Raw genomic sequence first — 20,789 nt, forward strand, 5'->3', positions numbered from 1 at the left:
CACACACAAAGGATTTACAGTCTAGTCACATCAGACCTTCTCTGTATTGGTTCCCTAGAAGAAATTTGTTGTTATTAAGATGCTCGCAGATCTTTGCCAAGTCCTGTGATGAGGACTACAGGCAGCTGCTCTACTCTCAAACACGATAAAGCTGTCAGCAAGTTGGGTAAATCTAGTGCATTCATGAGACAGCGCATTCTCAGGGACTGGCTGAAATTGAAGAAGGAACTTCCCCATTAATAAAACAAAAGCAAAAACCCTCAGACATCAGTATTTTCCACTCCAACTGCAAAGTACATAATGTATGTGTTTACTGAAGACAGTAGTCTCCACCCACCCAATCCATATACCACTGCATACATTTAAAAAGATACAAGTTCAAAATAAAACTCCTTTTTTTTTCCCCCCCCGTTGCACCGGGAAAGGCAAAAAGTGAGAACTCTGGTCAATTAATACCAGTCACACTGAATACTATTGAAAGCAGAGCTTAAATGGAACAGACTTTTAACAAAAGAGAAAATAAAGAAACAAGACGGAGTCACAGTTTTTATACTGATTTATTGATATTCATTCGCCAGCACTCATGCAGAGAATGGACTTTTCATTCAAAGTACGCACTATGGCTAAACACAACAGTATTTTGTATTACATAGTGCATCTCTTACAGAAGGTAAACTAAAATGCTTCATAGATGAAAAAAAAATATAATAACATGGCTTTTGGCAAGCACCGTCATTACTGTGAGCCCAGCAAAAATAGAAAGTTGCTTAATTTCTGGTGGTGCTGGATTCAACTCCCATGAAAGTTGGTAGGTTAGCTAATTGGGTTATATCTTTTCTAATTCTCTGCATTAAGATGTTTGCATGGAAAGGTACAACTTCCAGCTGAAACTTTATCAGGAGTACTATACCGAAGCAGGAGCAAGTGAGCAGGATTGGCATGTGGGATAAGTTTTTAGCCTCAGGGAATTGCTTTGTATGGAAGTTGTTTTCATCTAGCTAGAGGGCAATTTTAGCACATTTTCAAATATACAAACCAATAGTAGACTTTTTTTTTTTTTTTATCATTTAGTTAAATGGAGTTGCAGAAAAGGTGGTGCCTTTTTGGCAGAAAAAGCAGTTTTCATTACTTTAATTGTGTGATTTATCAGGATTTTCAGCTTTTTATAAATGCTATAGTGTTATATGACAGAATTAAAAGGATTTAGAATAAAAGGAGTTTAAGAAAAGGACTTTGCAACAGGATTTCAGTACTTTTTATATTTGATGGATTTAGCTAGCTGTCTTTCATTTCAATCATTCTGCTGCATTTTGTTAAACACGACATGTGGAGCAGGTGTGTACAACGTCAGTGCATCTCACATGCGAATAAACACAATTTTACATATAAAAAATTAATCTGCTATAACTTCAAGGATTAAATTCTTCCTCTCCCCCACCCTCAAACTACGAGGGGGTGCTGACTCCATTTGGCATTACGACAACACATGTTGCGGTCTGCAGTTTCATGGCTAGGACTGCTATTAACTTGATTTTATGCACTGCAAAGTCCTCCCACTAATGACTTTTCTCAAATATTAATATTTACCTTTAAAAACGTATATTTGAAGTAGATAATGGAATTTTAAAAGAATGTGAGCGTGATTTTGCAGTTGGAAGTGTAAGAGCTTTGTACAGTTATGTAGAAATGCATATATTGGTGCATATATTGATTGGTGCTCCTGTTTGGTTCCCTGTAAATATTTTCCCTATTAATTCATCTCCCTTTTGTGTATTATGCCATCCTTTCTCTCTATCGTATTGCTGTTAAACTTAGGACTGGACCTTGATACAAACTTGTGGGCTCGTGTTTCTAGTATAGCTTAAATACATGAGATGAAATGCTAGCTCTGAAGTCAGTGCAGAACTCCCACTGGCTTGGTTGCAGTAAGGGTTTCACTCTTAATGCAATGTCTGTTGAGGCTGACTAGGTAAACAGGAACAAATGGAGTTCATCTGTTACCAATATTGGGGGGTGGGGGGGAAAATGAAATGGGTTGCCAGACTTATTTAAAAAAAACCCTTCATGTTTCATTTATCAATTTACAGATCAGTACTTATAGTACTGTACAGGTGTGACCCATAAAAGACCTTGGAAGGAGCAAAATAAAAGGGAAAACCGTTTTGGCTGCTTTACGTTACTTGTAAGGCTATTGTTGATAGTGAAATTATTGATGTGAACAATTTAACATTACAAATATCCAAATGTGTAGGAGGGAAGACTTCAGCCTTGTATAGATGAGATTGCTGAACAGTTTTTATGTAACAAATTAATAGTATGTACCCATACTATTAATTATTAACAGGCACTATTAAGTGAAAAAGTATATTGTTAATTGTTGTGCCTTTCTGATTTAATTCATTTAGAAGTACAGCCTCACAATTAATTGTGAATTAAGTTTTGAACAGAATATGTTACCAATACTTGATAAGTCATTGTGCTGATCAGAAAGGCCAAAAGGTTTGCATTTCACAAAGATAATTTAAAAGAAGACTCTCTCAAAGAGGTTACTCAGTTTTGTGCACGTGTTTGTTTTTAAATTCAGTAAATATACATCTGAGAATTGAACAAAAGAGTAACAGGGTAGGGAGATTTTATGTATTTATTTATTTTACTTTATTCCTACTTAGATGTTGGGCACAACTTGAAAATAGCACTTAGGAATTTTTTTAAAAGTGACTGACCAAGACAGTACATTCACTCCTCGACTAAGATGTGACTGCAACTTGCATAGATGTACATTAATTCAGGGACTGACAGCTCTGAGCTTGTAACAGAGTGACTCTCGGAAAAGGCTGCACAACCTACCCGAGAAGCTGGATAAATATTCAGGTGGCCAGTCTGTGCTGCTGTCACTACACTGATACCAGTGCCCTAGCTAGTTACTTTAGAGCTAGCTTGTGCGTGCCTACGTGAGCTGCTGCCACCCTTTTTTTATGTTGCAAAGGACACATCCCTGAAGACTTATTCGAAGTGAGTCCCACTGATGATTCCCAGCCCCAAAGTGCCTACGTCACTTGAAAATGGGACTTGGCTCCTGAGTAACTTGTGACAATCGTGCCCAGTTGAATCTTGTATCTGTTTTAGGGTGTGATGCAGCCTCGTTTTAGGCATACGCTAGCACTGCAGCTTATTGCGCAAAGGAGTGGGGGGACCACTCTTACACTGTGTGACCTTTAATGGAGTGAATTGAAAAAGGTGAGAGCCTTTCAGAGGTGGGGCCATTGCTGTCTTAGAAGAGCTCTACAGAGCACTGGAACGTGAGCGAGTGTTGCTCGACGTGACTTTGTAAGTCAAGATCCCATAATCCTGTCTGAGAAGAATAAGGAATAATTCCAGTGTCCCGGCCAAAATGTCCTTTATTCATTTACACCCGTCACTAGTCTTCAAGCACTGTTGTTCCAGAGGATGGCTCTGATTTGTGCCCCTGTTGCTGAGCGTGTACTGGCTACTGGGGCAGGGGGTGGAAAACCGATGTGCTGTCACATTCTTGTCCTTTTCATTAAGAAAGCCTGTAGAGAGACCCAATCAAGAAGCAAGCTTTAAAAATGCTAACCGCCCTTGCTTTAGAAGAAAGGGTAATTTTATTCCGGCTTCAGATTTTGTTAATGATTTGTGCTTTTTAAAAAGTAGACTGCAATTTGACTAATCTTAAAACGAAGATGTAATTGCATCTTTTCAGTTTGTGCAGCTGGTACATCATTGCAGTGAGTTGTGAGCTGGTAAGCACAGCATGATGAAAATAAAAATCTGATAAATACTTTTTACTGAGAGTTTAATCTTCTGCTTTTCTGTCTAATCAGGTACTCAAAAATGTGATAACTTTTCTGAGAAGAGACCCCTTCTTGGTATGTGTAAAAGCATTGGATCTTCTGGGTAAGAACTTCTCATTCTATAGATATAGATATATATATTTTTAATCTTTTTAGTATGTGAATAGGCATCACAGTAGTAAAGTTGAGGGCTTCTCCTCCACACTCAACTTTTCTTTGTACCCAGATTTTTATGGTATCAAACTGTAAAATGTTTTCCCTCGAGTTTTCAATCTACCAGCGCACTTTTTTTTTAAGACAGTTTTTTGTGGGTTTTTTTTAAACTTGCGGATGAAGGCCAGTGATACAAAACTAATGTAAAATAGATGAGAAGGTATTTTGAAATCATGTGGGATTATTTTCTCTCAGCATAATCTCATTTTCATGATTCACCCTTTTTGATGGTAATAATGGATGAAGTTATTACAGAAAAGTAGTCAAAACAGGTCGCTGTGCCTCAAATAACTGAGAGATGTTTGCAAGCCATGGGTGATTTATTCTGTGCATGCAACGTGATGGATTGCTGTTTTAATTTAATCGGTGGCCATGTATTAGCAAAATGAACAGTTTGTGCCACAAATGCTGCTGCTTTGTTCACTTAGAAAAATGAGTTGGCAGCTTTGCTTCGTGCTCTAGAGATACTAATGTAGTATCTTATGAAGGACCTGATCTTGAGACCTGATTCCTTTTCTGATTCTGGACTGGGAAGGATGAGGGAGTTGACACTGAATTAGAAGGCAGTCCAGCAACTATGACATCAAGGAAGTCATGCTTGCATGTGAATATGTTCACATACATGCTCACGTTGAATAACTTTTTCCACAAAACGAAGACTGAAAACTGGAATCCTGCGTAACAACCAGAAAGTTTAATATGCTGTTTCTGTTATAGCTTCTTTAGTACACCAACCTATTTTGCACAGGCTTTGCTATTCTCTAAAGCTCCTGCTGCTCTGGCTCCAGCCCTGGCCTGGAGCACGGAGCACACGGTGGCTCCCAGCCCTGGCCTGGGGCTGTGGATGTGTCAGTGGTGGCAGTTCTGACCTGGGCAGGTAGCAAGGGCAGCAGCTCCAGCCCTGGCGCAGCCCCATACTTGAGCCTGACATGAAAGGGGAAAAAAAGTGTCATTTTGAATGTGGAGGGGTAGAACCTCCTCTTGGATTCAAGTAAATATGATGCTATGAAATACAGTTTTTTTTACCTTAGAAGCATCAGTTAGAGGGTCTTTTTAACATAATGAGATTCTTCTGATATCTTAGGTTATTGTTAGATAAGCTGACTCAGTGCTTTGGGAAAATACGTGTTTCTTCAAGGCAGTCCTCTGCCCAGAGATTCAGCAGCTAAGCTGCTGGAGCCAGTCTTCATAGGTTTAATGACTAATTCACCTATTTTAATGAAGAATTTATACACTCTGGGCTTGCTGAAGGTTAACGAGCAATTCCTAGGAGCATTGCTTGGTATTCATTATTAGTATGGTAACACAGGCTATTGATGCTACCTGTCTCAAATTTAAGTACCTGACCAGGAAAATTATACACTTAAGCGTCTTCCTTTTCAGATGTTTACCCGCTGGAAAACTTTTATTTATTTATTTATTTTTTAAATAAACAAGATGCACATAATCTTATGGAAAATATTTTCTATATAGAACACTATATATTCCTGGGTTGTAAATGTTGCATTATATTTGTTTAGCTGGTAGGATTTTTCATCTTAATCCCAATAACTGGTTTTGTGTTGGAAAACAGTTATGCTTTGATGGAACTGACTTTTCCCTGTGTGTGTGTGTGTGTTCTGAAACAGGCATCTGAGTTCTGAACAAAACAGGAATGTACAGGAAGTGATAGCTTTGCTGTCATTAATTCAGTAATTATGAATTGCTTCAAAGATTACTTTGCTATCCAATTCTGTTTCAAATATAACGCTTGTTCATCATCTAAAAATCAACAAAATAGTTTCCCAGTCAACCTTTTGATGTCTGCAAATGGAAAGTGGCCTTTTAAATCAGGCCTTCGTACATACGATTAAAAACCTGATTTTAAAAAAGTACTGGTTTTTGTTTTTGCAGTGAACATCCATCAGAGAATTGTTGTGATGTGGCTTGAAATTTTAATTTCTATTAAAAAAAAAAAAAACAAAAAAAAAAAACTTTTGTTGTGGCTAGGACCTGTTGCAGTCAATGTTCAGTAACCTGCAGAATAAGGGCTCTTGAGGATTTTGCATTGTCACCACAGTAGTTCTGAACAAGTTGTGGTTTTGCAAGACTTTATCGTTTGTAGTAAAGAATCTAAGGATTATGCTTTTTTTCTTGACTTTAAGTGGAGCTTTTGTTTACATAGAGGTCCCTGTAAAATCATTGTTAAAAACACATATGCACAAAAAAATCAGTGTAAATTATCAAGCTACTGTCTGATGGAAGCCCTACAAATCAAAGTTTCATTGTTATGACTTGAATTCTGTTGTTAACTAGTGGTTTTATGCTTAGCAGCACCTGCATTATATCTTCCTTTTTAATGCATCTCTGCCTTTGAACAGATGGTAAATGTAGTTTAATGAGGTGTATGAAAGAAAATCTTACATTTATATAACATCTTTTCTTCTGGAGGATATTCTCTTTACAGTCATCCTCTCGCCTACTGCTGAGATTAGGTTAGCTCTGGCATGAAATGCAGCAGCTGTCTCATAGCCCACATATTACCAGTAAACTGTTTAGGACAGGAAATACGACCATTATTCTAGTCATTGAAATAACAGGTAGATTTAATAATAATACTTAGCACTGGCACAACATTTTCCAGCCATACATCTCAACACACTTTTTACAGAGAATTACTGAAGAGTATACCCTCTTTAACAGAGAAATAGCCTGAATGTCTGCAAGACTCGATGACTTTTCAAAAGGAAGGGAGTCAAAGATAGAACCGAGACTAGAATCCAGGTTTCCTAGCCCTTAATATCTTGCACAGTACTTTGGATTGCACTTTCTCTGAATGAGAGTGAATAAGCTGAATGAACTGGGATATTATGAAAATAGGGTAATGTTTGGTGAGAACAGGAATCTGGTTGAATGTCTCATTCATAAGCAGCACCATGCCTCCAACACTATGTCATCATCACTTACTTGAAGAGAAAGAGTGTCATCTTCTAAATTGCTCATGCCATCTCCAACAGCCTTCTTTCTGGAAGTCTCCCATTCTCGTATTAACTCTGGTTACGTTGTAAGGTCTGAGTGGAGTGCAGCCTCAGCCAGTTTGCCCGTAGGACTCGCAGAAATTATTTATAGCCTTGGCCAGCCTCTGGTTTGTCCTAGCTGTTCTTTTTAAACCTCTGCTTCTCAATTGCTTCCGTGGTCCCTCAGTGGCTGTCCTTGCTTCTTTCCCGGCTCAGACTTGACTATCTCGAGTCCTTCAAAATGGAGGTTTTTGTAAATCTGTGCTGTTTTCAGCAGAGGAGAAAAGCACATCTTTGTTTAGACGAGGTGAATGTCTGGCATGGTAGTTTTCAGCATGCATTGAGAGGACTGTAGCATGCAACATCTTACACTAATTTTGGACCCCTGCTGTACCTAAATATTAGTGTTTTAGTTCAGGCTTTTTTTTCTCTGCAGTAATTTGACAGCATTCAGCATTCATTTCTCATTCTTGTAGGGAAAAAAAGTCTTGAATCTATTAACTTTGTGGGTGTAAGGCAAAGAGCGAGTACATTTTACATTCGACTCACGATGGAAACTCAGCATGCACGACAGTTTGGGGAGGGGTTCGTGTAAGCAGTTGGATGCTTTTCCAGGATTTTTTTTGAGCGTGGGCAAACGGATCTTTTAAACTATTAGAACTCCGTGCAGACGTTCCTGCATGGCAGAAATCTAATGTACCAATGCAGCATCAAATCATGATTTCTGGAACTTGTGGTGATGAGTTTAAAGTGCTGTTATATCAGTTGAAAGTTCCAGTATATAGCCAAGCTGTATTTAAAGTTTTATTTCATAGAAAGATGCTAGAGTGAAACTCAACCAAGTCTAATAGAGATGAGTTCAGACATGCATTGTCATTTTATAGCACTCTCTCATTTGAGACTGTCAGTGAGAGATTGACATGTTCATGTTTAGGAGTTGGGATTTCCTGATTCTAACCTCTACTCTGCATTAGTGGTTAGTCTAAGGAAATTCTTCTGTACTCCTTTTGCTATAAAGTGCATATAATACAATGGGGGGATTGTGATAGAATTGTATTTTCAGACTGCTTTGATGCAGGATGTTCTTGTTTCTGGCATCCAGAGAATTTGGGGGGTTAAAATGAGTCATTCACTTTTAAAACTATTGCTAATGATAAAAATGCTTTAAATATTGTCACTGTCCCTCTGCCTCATGTATTCTAATTCCTCAGAGATTTGGAGTGAAGCAAACTCCAAACTGCCTTTCTGTGGTCTTTCTGATAGCAGATGTGTATGCAAGGAGTTTTCCACTGGTATCTCCTAATATGTGATTGCACTGTTTTCTACTAATCTAGGTTTGTCTTTTTAAAAATGTTACTATTTTTTCTTATGGACTTGAGCAATAAGGTGAATTATTTCTCAGTACTGACAAAGCATGGAGCATCAAATGCACCTTTATTCTCCTGTGATCTGCCAGATAGTCAAGGCAGCCCTTATCTTTAATGATATCTTTTGCATTTTAATTGAGGAAGCTTTACAGGATCGCTAAGATCCTAAACAGGAATGTACAGGCAAATTTCCTTCAAGGTTTTAAACATACAGCATTAATGGAAGTCATGTGGTTAAAAGCCTGCTCTTATAATTTTACCCCAGAGTATCTAAGATTTCTAAAACTCTCCACTAAAATAAAAGAGAGAGATCTGTTGCTGGTTGGAGTATGCAGAGTCTGTTTTCTTAGCTATTCCAAATGGTCTGGACAGTTACTCAGCTCATAATTGCGGGAATGTTAACTTTTACGTCTCATTTTAAGAGGGAAGCTCTGGGACGATATTTGGATCAAGCATCATTTCTGTATTTGGGATTTGAGACGCAACTTTTTGTGGAGCAAATGTGGCAGTATGTACCTCTTCCTAGCCCTGCTTTATTCCTTTCCCCAACCATATGCGGTTCAATATAAGCTCGCTGTGTTCCTGGACTCCGCTGACAAGAAATTCATGGAGATTTATTACAAAATAATGGTTCTCATCTTTACTTCAGTCCAGATTGGTGACTACCTTGAAACTGGTAATTCTCAGAAGTCCTTTATTAACATGTGTAATGAAGAGGCTAAAAGTGCAGCCACAGTCTGTAGGGGGAAGAGTAAGTTTAACTTTATTACAACAAGAAAAAAATATATATATATATAGTAAACTAGGCTTGGCAACGGTTGCTGCAGACAAGAAGCCGAACCCCCAGCTGAACTGATTGAGGGTTAAAAAGAATCTCCTCTGACCGCAAGGAGCAAGGTTTTGGCTCCGGTCGGCTAACTGGAAAGCTGGGGCCATGCAAGTGTATACGGTGGAAAAGCTTTTTCAGATCTCAGGGTTGTCCAACCCATGTAACGAAACAAACCGGAGAGAGAGAGAGAGAAGATCCACGATCTAGCTACATTTCTTTGAAATAGGCCAGCCAAGATTTGTGGCCATTCAGAGTACAGAATCCAGCAGATGATGTTTTAGATGAATAGATCCCTCTGCTCTTATAGAAAAGTGGTAATTTGTTTATATCCCCAAAGGGAGCTCATGTTACATTGGGCAAAACATCAGGAATGGGTTGAGAGGCCTGGTGGGGGGAGGCCGTGCGGGGCGGGGCGGAGGGGAGGGTGGCTTGTGCCCAATAGACAAAATACATCTTTTTGTAATGAGCCTCTTTGAACTGAAGTGATGAATTTATTTTTGTACTGAGCTGTAATGGAGAATTATGTTGCTGCTTTGAAATATCTTTTTGGCATGCAGCTTTAGGTGACATCAACTTTACTGTTAGAAATAAGTTCTTTACAAATGTCTTAGGTAGTGTTAGCTGTAGGGTTTCTCCAAATAATTATTTCATTAAAGGGGATTACACTACACTTTCTAAACTCACTCTTTTTCTTACAACGGGGTGTTTCAACCTAGTTTTCTGTAAACCCATTTTTATTTTGTGAAAGTCAGATTTTCCATTTAGAACTAAGTTCATAAAATGACTGAGAGGGCTTGCACAGTTTCACTGTATAATCATTTCAAAATAACAGTTTTTTCAACCACCAAAAAGGATGCAGTCTTGACACACAAATGGGAAACAGATTGTGTGTTTTGGCTGATACTGCTATGCTGGTTTAGATGTTGGTTCAGTCAACTTCAGTCTTAGATTACAAGATTTGCAAATTAAAGGAAAACCAAAAAGGAAAGAACATCTGCATAAATTCTGTCTTAGTGAGCCTGCCTGTCCAAGATTCCACAGTGTTTTACTTGTAGGAGGGACAATACTTTACACCAAAAAAAAAAAAAGTATTGATGACTCCTGGAACATCTTAAAACAGAGATTTTAAGTGGTGAATGATCTAGATTAGAAATTGTATAGACAAAAAGTCAGTGCAGAGTTTGACTGATGGAAAGACCAACTGAATCTTGCCAGTTGTGTTAACTGATGGTATATGCTTAGGTGCACTAAAGAGATTTTTGCCATCGTAGGTGAGAGTGCTGATATGCATGGTTTGGTAACCTGCCAGAAAAACAAAACCGATAAACTGTGGCTTTCCAAAATGTGCGTATGTAAATACATGGAGTTATTAAAACGCATCGAACTTTTTTTTTCTGAAATTGCACAACTATTTAATTTGAACTAACTTCCAGTGGTAAAACACGACCAAGTTATAAATTCAAGAGAAATTGAACAGCACAGTGGAAGAAACGTCTTTTTAGAAATAAATGAACAAATTTAATCGTGTTTGCTTTTTTTTTTTTTTTTTAATGTGTCTACAGGGAAACAAAGCACAGCTGTAAGAATCGGTGAATAGTGTGATTCACCATCGAAAATCCCTGTGCATTAAACAAATCAAAGCTAAACGCCATAGAAGTCTGCATTTCACCTAAAGTAAAGCAAGAAGACGGCACTACTCAAAGAAGTGGCCATGCCGTAAAAATGCGTGCGGGCGGTTGTTCTTTCGATTAATCAGATGCCAGGCACATGAATAACAAATGCTTTAAACTGGAACATTGCAGCAAGTATGTCTTGCCTATCAAGAGCTGACTCAAGCGTTTGTTCCCAAGTGACAAGCTGTACAACCCTCCTCATTGCCAAGCCTTCCTTCTTCCCTGTTTTTGTTGTTCAGTTCTTTGTTTAATTGTTAATTATTTCACCATAACCTAGAGCAGTACTTCTTGTAATGATATACATACATACCTGCCTTGATGAAGGATTAAGTCAATGTGCTTGTGTTTTCCTGTCTGAGAGTAGACCTTAGTTGTTTGCTATAGCAATTTATCTCCAAGAAAATGTTGGAAACCCTGTAAATGGTTTACCTTGAAGAATTAAAAGTTCTAAAAATTACTTATGACAGGACCTCAACACCTGACTGCACTGGCCTTTCGTGTGTTTGTAGCTCTTCACAGATATGTAAAATTCCCTGCTTTGAACAGTTTATTGTCCAAATAACCATGTGGAGACATATGATGCACAAGATAGAGATATGAGACCATTGGTTAGAAAAATCAGCTGTCCAAAATTTCACAAAGTGAGTATTTGAATATTCATAGATTTTGTTTTTTTAAGGCCAGAAAAGACTTTGGTTATGATCATCTACTCTGACCTTTTGTAAACCAGAGAACGGTACCACCTTGCCCAATAATTTCTACTTTCAGTCTGTAACTTCTCTTTGAACTTCAGGATGTATTTTAGGAATACATCCAGGTTTAATTTAAAGACTTCAAGCCATGGAGAATCTAGAGTGATTTGAAGAATGAGACGGAGGTCACTTAAGTGCATGAGAAGCGAGAGGGAGTTCCAAGTGTGGGAGATGGCAAGAAATAAAGGGGCAAGTTTGGAAGCTGTGGGAGGAGTAGATGGATGGAGCACTTGGAAATACATAACTTGGCTAATTACATTTTTCTTTTTCAACAGATTGGCTTACAGCACTACACAATTAGTGCAAGCAGGCTTTGGAAAACATAGCTTAGTATTATAGTTACCATGGATTAAAACCTACTAATGTTAATATGGATTTAATTCAATGTGTTAATGTTTAGCCAAAAAATAGCTTTACCAGAAAAGTATAAAAATGATGCTATTAAAACTGAGTTATAATGCAACCTTGCATTTAATTTTAATTTTTTTTAAGATTTTTTTTTTTTTTTAAATCCAGCATCTATCTGGCAAACCATCTTTCCTTCTGGTTAATGTGAGAATCCAGAGTCCAGTTTTCAGAATCTGTGGTTTGTAACTTTTTAAAATTTAGCTGGCTGTGAAATGATTTAGAAGTGACAAACAGCATAGCTTTCTTGAAGGATCACCCAGGAGAAGGAAATTAAGATGAATGAAGTTCTTGTTCCCAGTTCTCCCACAGCGCTGAGCAGCCCTCCCCAAAATATTTTAACTGGAATGGCATTGTAGAAGCAGTGGTTATGTCTCAGAGCCACCAGGTTATGCCAAGGATTGAATCGGAGGGTGGGATGTGTGAAAGGGTGTATGCTGTCATAATCGAGGAGATAAAATACAGCATGTTTTTTCAAATTACCCATTAAATAAAATGTGGATTGGACAGATGGTTATGATTTTCAATTTTATTGGACACCGCCAAGTGGATTTCATAAAGTCTGTAAAATAATAAGTCCTTTGTTTGCATGAGACTTCGTATGATTCACAAAATCCTGTCGATTCGTTTCTCCACCCTTCATTTTCTCAGCCTGCAGGATGGTCAGAAAAGGTTTTAATTTCTTTACAGCCACCACATCTGAATGCAAGACTCTAAAGACTACTGAGTTATATACAACAGGGATTGCATCTCAACAGGCCAGCTGGCCCCTCTTGTTTCCCCAAGCCGGGATCACACATACCTAAACCATCCTTGACAGACGCTTGTCCAGTCTGCTTCAACACACCTCCAGTGAAAGAGATCCCACAATCTCTTGAGGTAAAGCCATTCCCGTCCCTGACTCATCCTTACAATTTTTCTTGATATCCAACATAAATCTCACTTTTTGCAATTGAGAGGGACATAATATGCCACTTCATTTTGAACGCTGTAACAAGTGTCAGAAGACCAAAGCAAAATTCAGCCAAATCTGCAAGTTGCAGTCGCTTCACCAAGTCACATGTTTAGGTATGCAGCACAGAGCTGTCTGGGGAACAGCAGTCCATTTTCTGACCATGTTTGAGGTTTCAAAATTCGCTTTAGTTGCAGAAAATATTTTGAAGACAGGCAAACCTCTTGAATTAATTTTTTTGCAAAACGAAATTGTTTTGGCTTGGGCTTCTTCTCACTCTGTCTTTTCTCCCTTCCTCTGGTCAGCTGTCTCCAGAAGGCCTTGGACTGCCAGACCTTTCCCCATAAAAATGTCACTGAAGCCATTGCATCTCATGCTGACTCTGAATATGTGGCATATTTTGGTGAAATTTCACAGATCAGATGTTCTGACCAGTTTTAAGGATGAGAAACATCTGATTCTGTTTTTTTCTCATGCATTAGAATTGTGTTAAGAATAAAAGGTCCAAGCACGAGATGCTGGAGGCATTGTTATCTTGTGATCTGAGAAGAGGACGGGGAGCCAGGAACTCCACTGTTCAAATCTTGGCTCTGCTACAAATTCTTGTCTGTAGCAGGTCTAAATATCTTACTTCTCTTTGCTGCTACTTGGACACGGACCAGCTGGACGTTTCTGGAGAATGGTGCGTCTCCTTTCATGAGCAGGGCACACTATTTCCATAATGTTTCTAGAGCTGGAGGACCTTTAGGAGCCAGCTCAGGATCTTGTAGATAGCATGGCAGTAACAATGCATCTCTCTCAATGTTGTTGTTCATTGTTTTGTTTTATATTTTCTCCCCTCAGATGTGATAGGCTTCTTTCTCATAAAGTCTGAAATACTCAAGGGCTTATTACAAGTAGGATGAGTATCCCTGGTCATATTATTCCCACCCCCCCTAACCTTTGAGGGAACGCATATGAAGGGATTGATTTTTGATGCCATGAAAAAACTGCAAAGCAAAATGTGTACTCCCATCATCTGTTTTGCAAGATCTCTTCTAATCCTAGCAGATGAAACAATGTTGTCATCACTAGTTATTGTAGGAAATGCATGTTAGTCTTAACAGCTCTCATGACAGTATTTTATGAGGCTGAGAGAGAGGAAAAAAATAATCTATAAGACCTATTACCTGCATGCAAAAAAGGTAGGAACCCTTTCTTATTTTTAGAAGGCAAGTTTAAGGCTTGTTTCCCTTTTTAATTGGTTTTGCTTTGTATAATTATTCATTATTATTTCTTGCAAAAGACATGATAAAATATCAGGAAAATATATACCTTCAGTTCTACAAAATCTTTTGTTAACCAGTGCATCATCATTTAGTCGCATTAGTTGCGCCGTCATTTAGTTGTATTAACTAATTGCAACTTATGGCTTGGTTGCTATTGCCTCTAAATATTGTGAATATTTGTTATGGTCTTTAAATATTGAGAGAAGAATCTGGGGCTCTCCTGCCGTGTTGAAATCAAAGCTGCAGGTTGGGTGAAGCTGAGGTGTTGTTAAAAAAAAAAAACCAAACCCTGGGATTAAAACGTACTGATGATCCTATGTCAGATTTGGTAAGGATGCAAGCAAGAGCTATTTACTGGCCAGATTTCACCTCTTAAAAACTCTGGGGATTTCTGAGCTTCTAAAGCTTTGCTTTATAAAACTATAAATAAAATAAACCTTACTGAAGGGGGCAAGGGAAGTTTTTTTTCCTTTTCTTTTCTTTTCTTCCTCCCCCCCCCCCGGTTGGTTCCAGGGTGGCAGGAAGGCCTGGCTAGCTGTTTGCAAACACAGTCATAATTTCATATCATTTGTAGTTATTGGCTGCTGCCATATGTATTATGATAAGGAGGAAAATAGTCTTCAGCGAAATGCAGAGCCAGATAAAACCAGCTGCAGCGCATACCTTACTTGAGTAACTTGTCAGAAGAAGCACTACAGGGAAAAGATAATACAGAGTGCCATTACAGGCAAAGCTGCTCGTTCTAGGACCACTTTAAATTCCGCTTTAAATTATTAAATACTGTAAATGCTATAAAGTTAATTAGAAGAGGAACAAACGCTACAGAGATAAATGTGTTTTCAATATTGTTCTCGGGGAGGGTACAGTAGAAACCAGTGAACGAGAGGAAATTTATTTCTGGCAGCACTCTAGACATGGAGCTGTGGTTGAACTTTTTACCCTAATTACGTCCCCGCTAATGCCTGCAGCGGTCTGGAATCAAAGCGGCCCTTCAGGCCCTGGAAAGTCTCTGATGTGGCGAGCATTTGTTGTGTGATGAGGGTTGCTTAAGAAAAAACAGAATATTGTGACAGGATTTTTCAAAATTTCTCAGTTACCACCCACCTCACTTGTTGCCTACAAAAATAGAGTAATTGTTTGCATCTGTGTGTTTTTTGTCTGTCCTAGAAATAACTCTTATAAATCAATGTGACAGACCCCAAGAACCTTTTCAAGATTGTGTTTTCTTCCCTTCCTATGTGCTTCAGAGTTATTTCTGCCCACCGTGCTATCCCGACACGACTAGTGTAAAGCGCAAAACTCTGCTTAAAAACCCAAGGCAAATGTTTGTTCTTTTGAGTGCTAGCACTGGTACAAGTTATTTTCTTAGAATAGCTCAGGAAAGGTCAATTGAAAATGTTCTATCTAAAATTAAGGCTGTCACTTCATACCCTTAATCTGTCTTGTAATTAGCTAGCCAAACAAATTTGCTACAGTAGTATCACAGTAGCATTACACAGTTACAGCTGTCTGAGTAATATCTGTCACAAGCTCAACAGTTGCTGAGGTTCATTTCTGTACGAACCGGTGTTTTATTTTCTAAGGCAATCTTGCTGGAGTCCTGGCTTTCAAAAATGTACAGAAATATACTGAGAAAAATTGTAATGGCTGTAGCTGTGCACAAGCATTCTGGTGGGGCATAGGCTTTTTCTCTTTAGCAAAAGTAAAGGATCATAAAAAAAAAATGATGCTAAAATGCTGCACCTCTAGCAGAATTTGTCCATGGTAACACTTTAGTCATGACATGATAGTTGGAATATTACAATTGTTGTTGACTTTGTTGAATTAATCATCTCTTTAACATTTAAAAGTTAAATGTGTGCATATAATTTGGTATATGACATATCAGGCTCTTGTGCACCAATGTGTAAAAGAGATTTAAAACTGTATTCTCTGTTTCAAGGAACTCTGACCAATTTTAATGTCCCAAAATGTGTTGCTTGGGCTTTTTAGATAGATAATGGCAAGATGATATGCCACATAAAAGATATACATCTTATATTTGTGTAGCATTACAAGCTCCTTTAAAAATTATTTATTAAGGTTGCTGAGTCAAGCATTCAGAAGTTAAGATGTACCAGAATTGAGCTTTCCTGTCAAATCTTAGCACAGTCCTCTTCCATGTGTGTATCTGTGCAGAGAGGGGAGAGAGGACCCAGTTCTTCAGGACGGGATTCAGTTATTTTAACCAGGAGACCTTTTGCTATACACAGTCCAGCTACTGGAATAGATGAAGCAAAAGCTCTTCAAATGGTCCCCTTCATTTTGCAACCTCCTGTACACTGATCAAGGCAGAAGTCTCCTGGGAAAGATGGTTTGTAATCATGCAATAAAAAACTTTATTCATGTGCCCAGGGGAGCAAACTCAATTTAGGTATTTTGTGTTGCAAAAGCAAACGCAGCATAGATGATCTGGTGATATAGGCATTGTGTAGTAGGTTTTAAAATAGCTTTAAAAAGCCTTCAAATGTTGTATCAGTTATTGTGACCCACGTGGTTCATTAGCAGGACAAGGAGCTTCAAATGTCAGAACTCTTTGGACTGCAAGTTTTGAAAAAACCTTCAGCCTATGGCACATCTCAGGCATACAGCTATGACCACTGCAAATGAGGTTTAAAAGGAGGTGTTGGGCAGTCTTCATGTGCAGTGCTAGGAGCCCTGCTTATCGCATCCAGATTCTGAAGTCCTGGTATCTTGCAAGCCTACTGTCCAGAGATAACCTTGCCAGTGACACCTGGGGAGAAACCTGTTTCAGGTTATTCTTCCACAGGTGTTACTGCAAAGGCATAATCTGAAGAGCATGGCATTGCACAGGTGTGGCTAGCGACCTGCAGTCCTCTCTTTCTGATGTTTGTGTGAGGTGAGAAGGAACCAGTCTGCCTGGCCGCACAGGGTTTGGAGCCTGCATTTTTAAAAAACCCACAATTTGAACAAATTGGTGATGTAAATGAAGAAGACCAAATGGATTGCAGAACTGGCTCACTACCATGTTACCAGTCACAGGTAAAATAATGCCTAAATTATAACCTATTTTGTGTAGTTAATCCCATGTATATAACTTTAAGGCTTACAGTTAGTGTCATAAGAGACACACAGAAAAATAACAGTCTGGGGGTAGTTTAGCAAAGATGTGGATCAGCTGGATATTCACAAGAGTATAAGTCATACCTCTGAAGCAGAAGTTTTATTAGCTTACGCATATTCTGCTTCTGGCAGAAACATGGCATCATTTTTTTTATGTGACAAGTAATGTCTCAGCTATATGGAATTAGTGTACATATATTGCATTTATCAACAGAAGTCTATACAAACTGCTCCCATCTTCTGAATACTTCTTAAATGTCATTGACCTGAAAATATTGTCTCTAAATAATGCTTCAGAGTAGCAAAAGAAGCATGAGTATTGATTTTGCAGTTTTATGCATATTGGCAGACTGTAAAATCGCAGGGCCAGCTATAGCTATCAAGCCTTAAGTGGTTCCACAAAATGCTGTGTTTAGCCTCTACACTTGCTTGGTAAAAGTTGGCTGTAGCTGAGATATTTCGTTATGAACTGGAGCCAGTTTTTAGTGCTGCAGCTTCCAGAAATCCCATATTTTTCTATTAAGCCGTGGCATGTGGTTGTCTCTTGATATACAGGATGTTTTTACATTTTGTTTTGTTTATCATATCTCGTACATAGAGATTAGTGTACCATCTAATAAAAAGCCTGTAAAAAGGGGGTCTCTTTACACAAAGATCCAGTCTGGTTAAACTCAGAGCACATCGTGGCCCAGGATGAACCAAACCAAGTAAGGAATATAGGTGCTGAGATGTCACGAGCCTGTGTCAAATAGCCGAAATAGTCCATATTTATTTGCTAGTTTAAACCACATGCATGATCTCCTGGTCCGTATGAATACTTATTTTAATATCTTCAACCATTTTAGAAATCAGAAGGCAAGAATGTATTCTTTGAATACACTTATTGGTTTCATGAGGGACGTTTTCTTCAGTTCATGTAAAAAAAACTAATAATGTGTTTTGACATGTGGCATGTCTCAGTGATGTAAAAAGTATGCTGCCCTCGGCGCTTTCAACTAAGGCAAGTCGTAGTTGAAAACCAGGTTGTGCTATCTTTGATACTCAGCAGGTCTCCAAATGCAACAGTACAGCACTGTTGTGTGTTAATATGCATCTGCAGTTGTCTGAGTGTTGTTTGGCTGTACGTAACTTCATGTGTTATGAGTGCTTCAGTAAAATTGGCTAGAAAGCCTGTTGTGGAGAGGACAACTAGAATGAGTAATATTAAGGGTTAAAAAATCTCCCTAGCATAAGTACACGTTTATAGAATTACTACTATACACGCTATCCAAAAGGCGGAATTTGGAAACGGCCTTCCACCTCCTAAACACGTTGCGTATAGCGTGCTATCATTGAAGTTTTGGAGAGATGCTAAACTCGAATCCCAAGGGTCCTGACCCAGAAGCAAGCCTCTTCTGTGGTTGCTGGCACAAAGAAACGGCATTCTGGGTGGTAATGCAGCTGCCAGACATTGTTTTATATTCCAAAGGGTTACTCTTTCTGCTTGCTTCTCTCCCCCCGCCCCCCTCATAATTATGGTACAATGCATTATTTCCCTGTGGTTACCCAATTTCCATTGGAGAAGCCTACCAACTTGCATAACTAAAATTAATGAGTTTTTGAGGCATAAGAGCAGAGCAAGGGCTCTTGTATTGAAATGCATATTAGTTTGAAGCGTCTGTGACCTAAACCAAAGCAGAGGTGTGTTATCTCTGTGGATCCAAAAAAAATTGCCTGTTCCTGCTGTTAGGATGTTAGAGTATGGCATTTAAGAATGGGGAGGATATATGAAATATAGGCAAATGCCATCCCCTTATCCTAGCAGCAGGTGCAGAACTCCTGCATTTCACCAGCTGCCCTCAGCTTGCTAAAAGCCAACTTTGACACCATCTCCAACTTTTCCCTGCCAGTACTATAGACTGGGTCCAGTTAGGCCAATGAGTTGGCAGTGCCACACAGACATCACTAGAGCTGATGGATGAGCTCCTCTGACCTATGCATGGAGGCTCTAGACGTTAATGGTATTAGACCTGCTAACAGCATTAGCAGCTTTTGAGACAGTCTCAGGGTATTGTTAGCTCAGCTGTGAAGTCTCACTTGGGAAGATGAGAGCTGGACCAGTTTAATTCAACTCCATTGTTTCCAAGAGATCCAACAATGCAGCGAGGGATTCTATTCCATTTTGTCTGAGGAATCTAACCTGAAATATTCTTATGGGCTTAAATATGACACCTTCCTTTGTGAGACAGGTAGGGAAGATCAAAAGGTACCATGTGCTAGAATACCACCCGTATGCTCTTGATCACTTGTCCTAAGTCTCCTTATTGCTGATGGAAGACAGTGAAGTCTGTCTTACATCCCAGTATCCTGGCAAAAAGTGGATGTGCAAAAGCTTTAGACTTGAATCAAGTCACTGTTATCCTTACTTTTGTCACCTTGTATGTATGTGGCTATAATCATATGTGCCATGTCTTCTATGGAAGCTGCACTGAGCTTAGTTGCTTCAGCTGCCGGAGCTAAGAATGCTCCTTCATAGATGCGAGACGAGGCTACAAAAGAAAAGCCAGCCTCAGCCAGGGTGAAGTTACTACAGGTTCATGGCAATGTTTTCAGATTCTTGACTTTGTACTCCTCCTTCAGTGACATCTAGACTCCATTAGTGATCAAGTAAGAGATCACGCTAGAAGAGAGGGACAGGCTACAACTAGAGCTGAGCAGGTTACAGAGGTGGGCGGATGAGAATAGGATGGGTTCCAACACCGGTAAGTGCAAGGTGCTGCACCTGGGGAGGAAGAGCCAGCACCACACCTACATGCTGGGGAGCTCCCTTCTCGTCAGTGCAGAGGCAGAAAAGGATCTTGGAGTCATTATCGATTCCAAGATAAACATGGGCTGCCAATGCGGGGACGCAGTCAGGAAGGCCAACCGCACCTTCTCATACATCCACAGATGCATCACGAGCAGGTCCAAGGAGGTGATCCTCCCTTTCTATGTGACTCTGGTCAGGCCACGGTTGAAGTACTGCTTGCTCTGTTCCATTGTCATTTTACCTAAAGTACTATTAATACTTTGGTGCCAGGGTGGCAGCAAAATTTCAAATCCATGTTTTGCTTGGTTCTTTCTTGAAAAATTTAACATTTTGTTTTCAAGCGTATGAAGTGTATGTCCAGATACAAAAGTAATATGTGCTTCCAGTAATTTTATTATACTCAGTATCTATATTGTATTATACATAATAAAAACTATACTTGAATGTTTTTGGTAAAACAGTGCTGTTGCTTATTGAAACAGTTGTGGCCTTGGCTCCACCACGATCCGCTGGCTGGGAAATTGGCTTTGTGGTCGGACCCAGAGGGTTGTGATTGATGGCAGTCACTCATCATGGTGCCCTGTGACCAGTGGGGTCCCTCAAGGCTCTGT

At 39.1% G+C, this 20,789-nt stretch overlaps 1 protein-coding gene across 7 annotated transcripts in view; it reads left to right on the forward strand.

The window, feature by feature from the left end:
• Nucleotides 1-20,789, forward strand: part of BCAS3 (BCAS3, microtubule associated cell migration factor) — a 444,448-nt gene that overhangs the window by 35,098 nt on the left and 388,561 nt on the right. For all 7 annotated transcript variants that reach the window (XM_019545665.1, XM_019545667.1, XM_019545666.1 and 4 more), the window contains exon 7: nucleotides 3,843-3,915. In XM_019545665.1, coding sequence (XP_019401210.1) covers nucleotides 3,843-3,915 — 73 coding nt within the window. The remainder of the gene's footprint in view (nucleotides 1-3,842; nucleotides 3,916-20,789) is intronic.

Source organism: Crocodylus porosus, unplaced genomic scaffold, assembly GCF_001723895.1.
Source record: "Crocodylus porosus isolate Cpor-Errol unplaced genomic scaffold, CroPor_comp1, whole genome shotgun sequence".
Classification (NCBI taxonomy): domain Eukaryota; kingdom Metazoa; phylum Chordata; order Crocodylia; family Crocodylidae; genus Crocodylus; species Crocodylus porosus.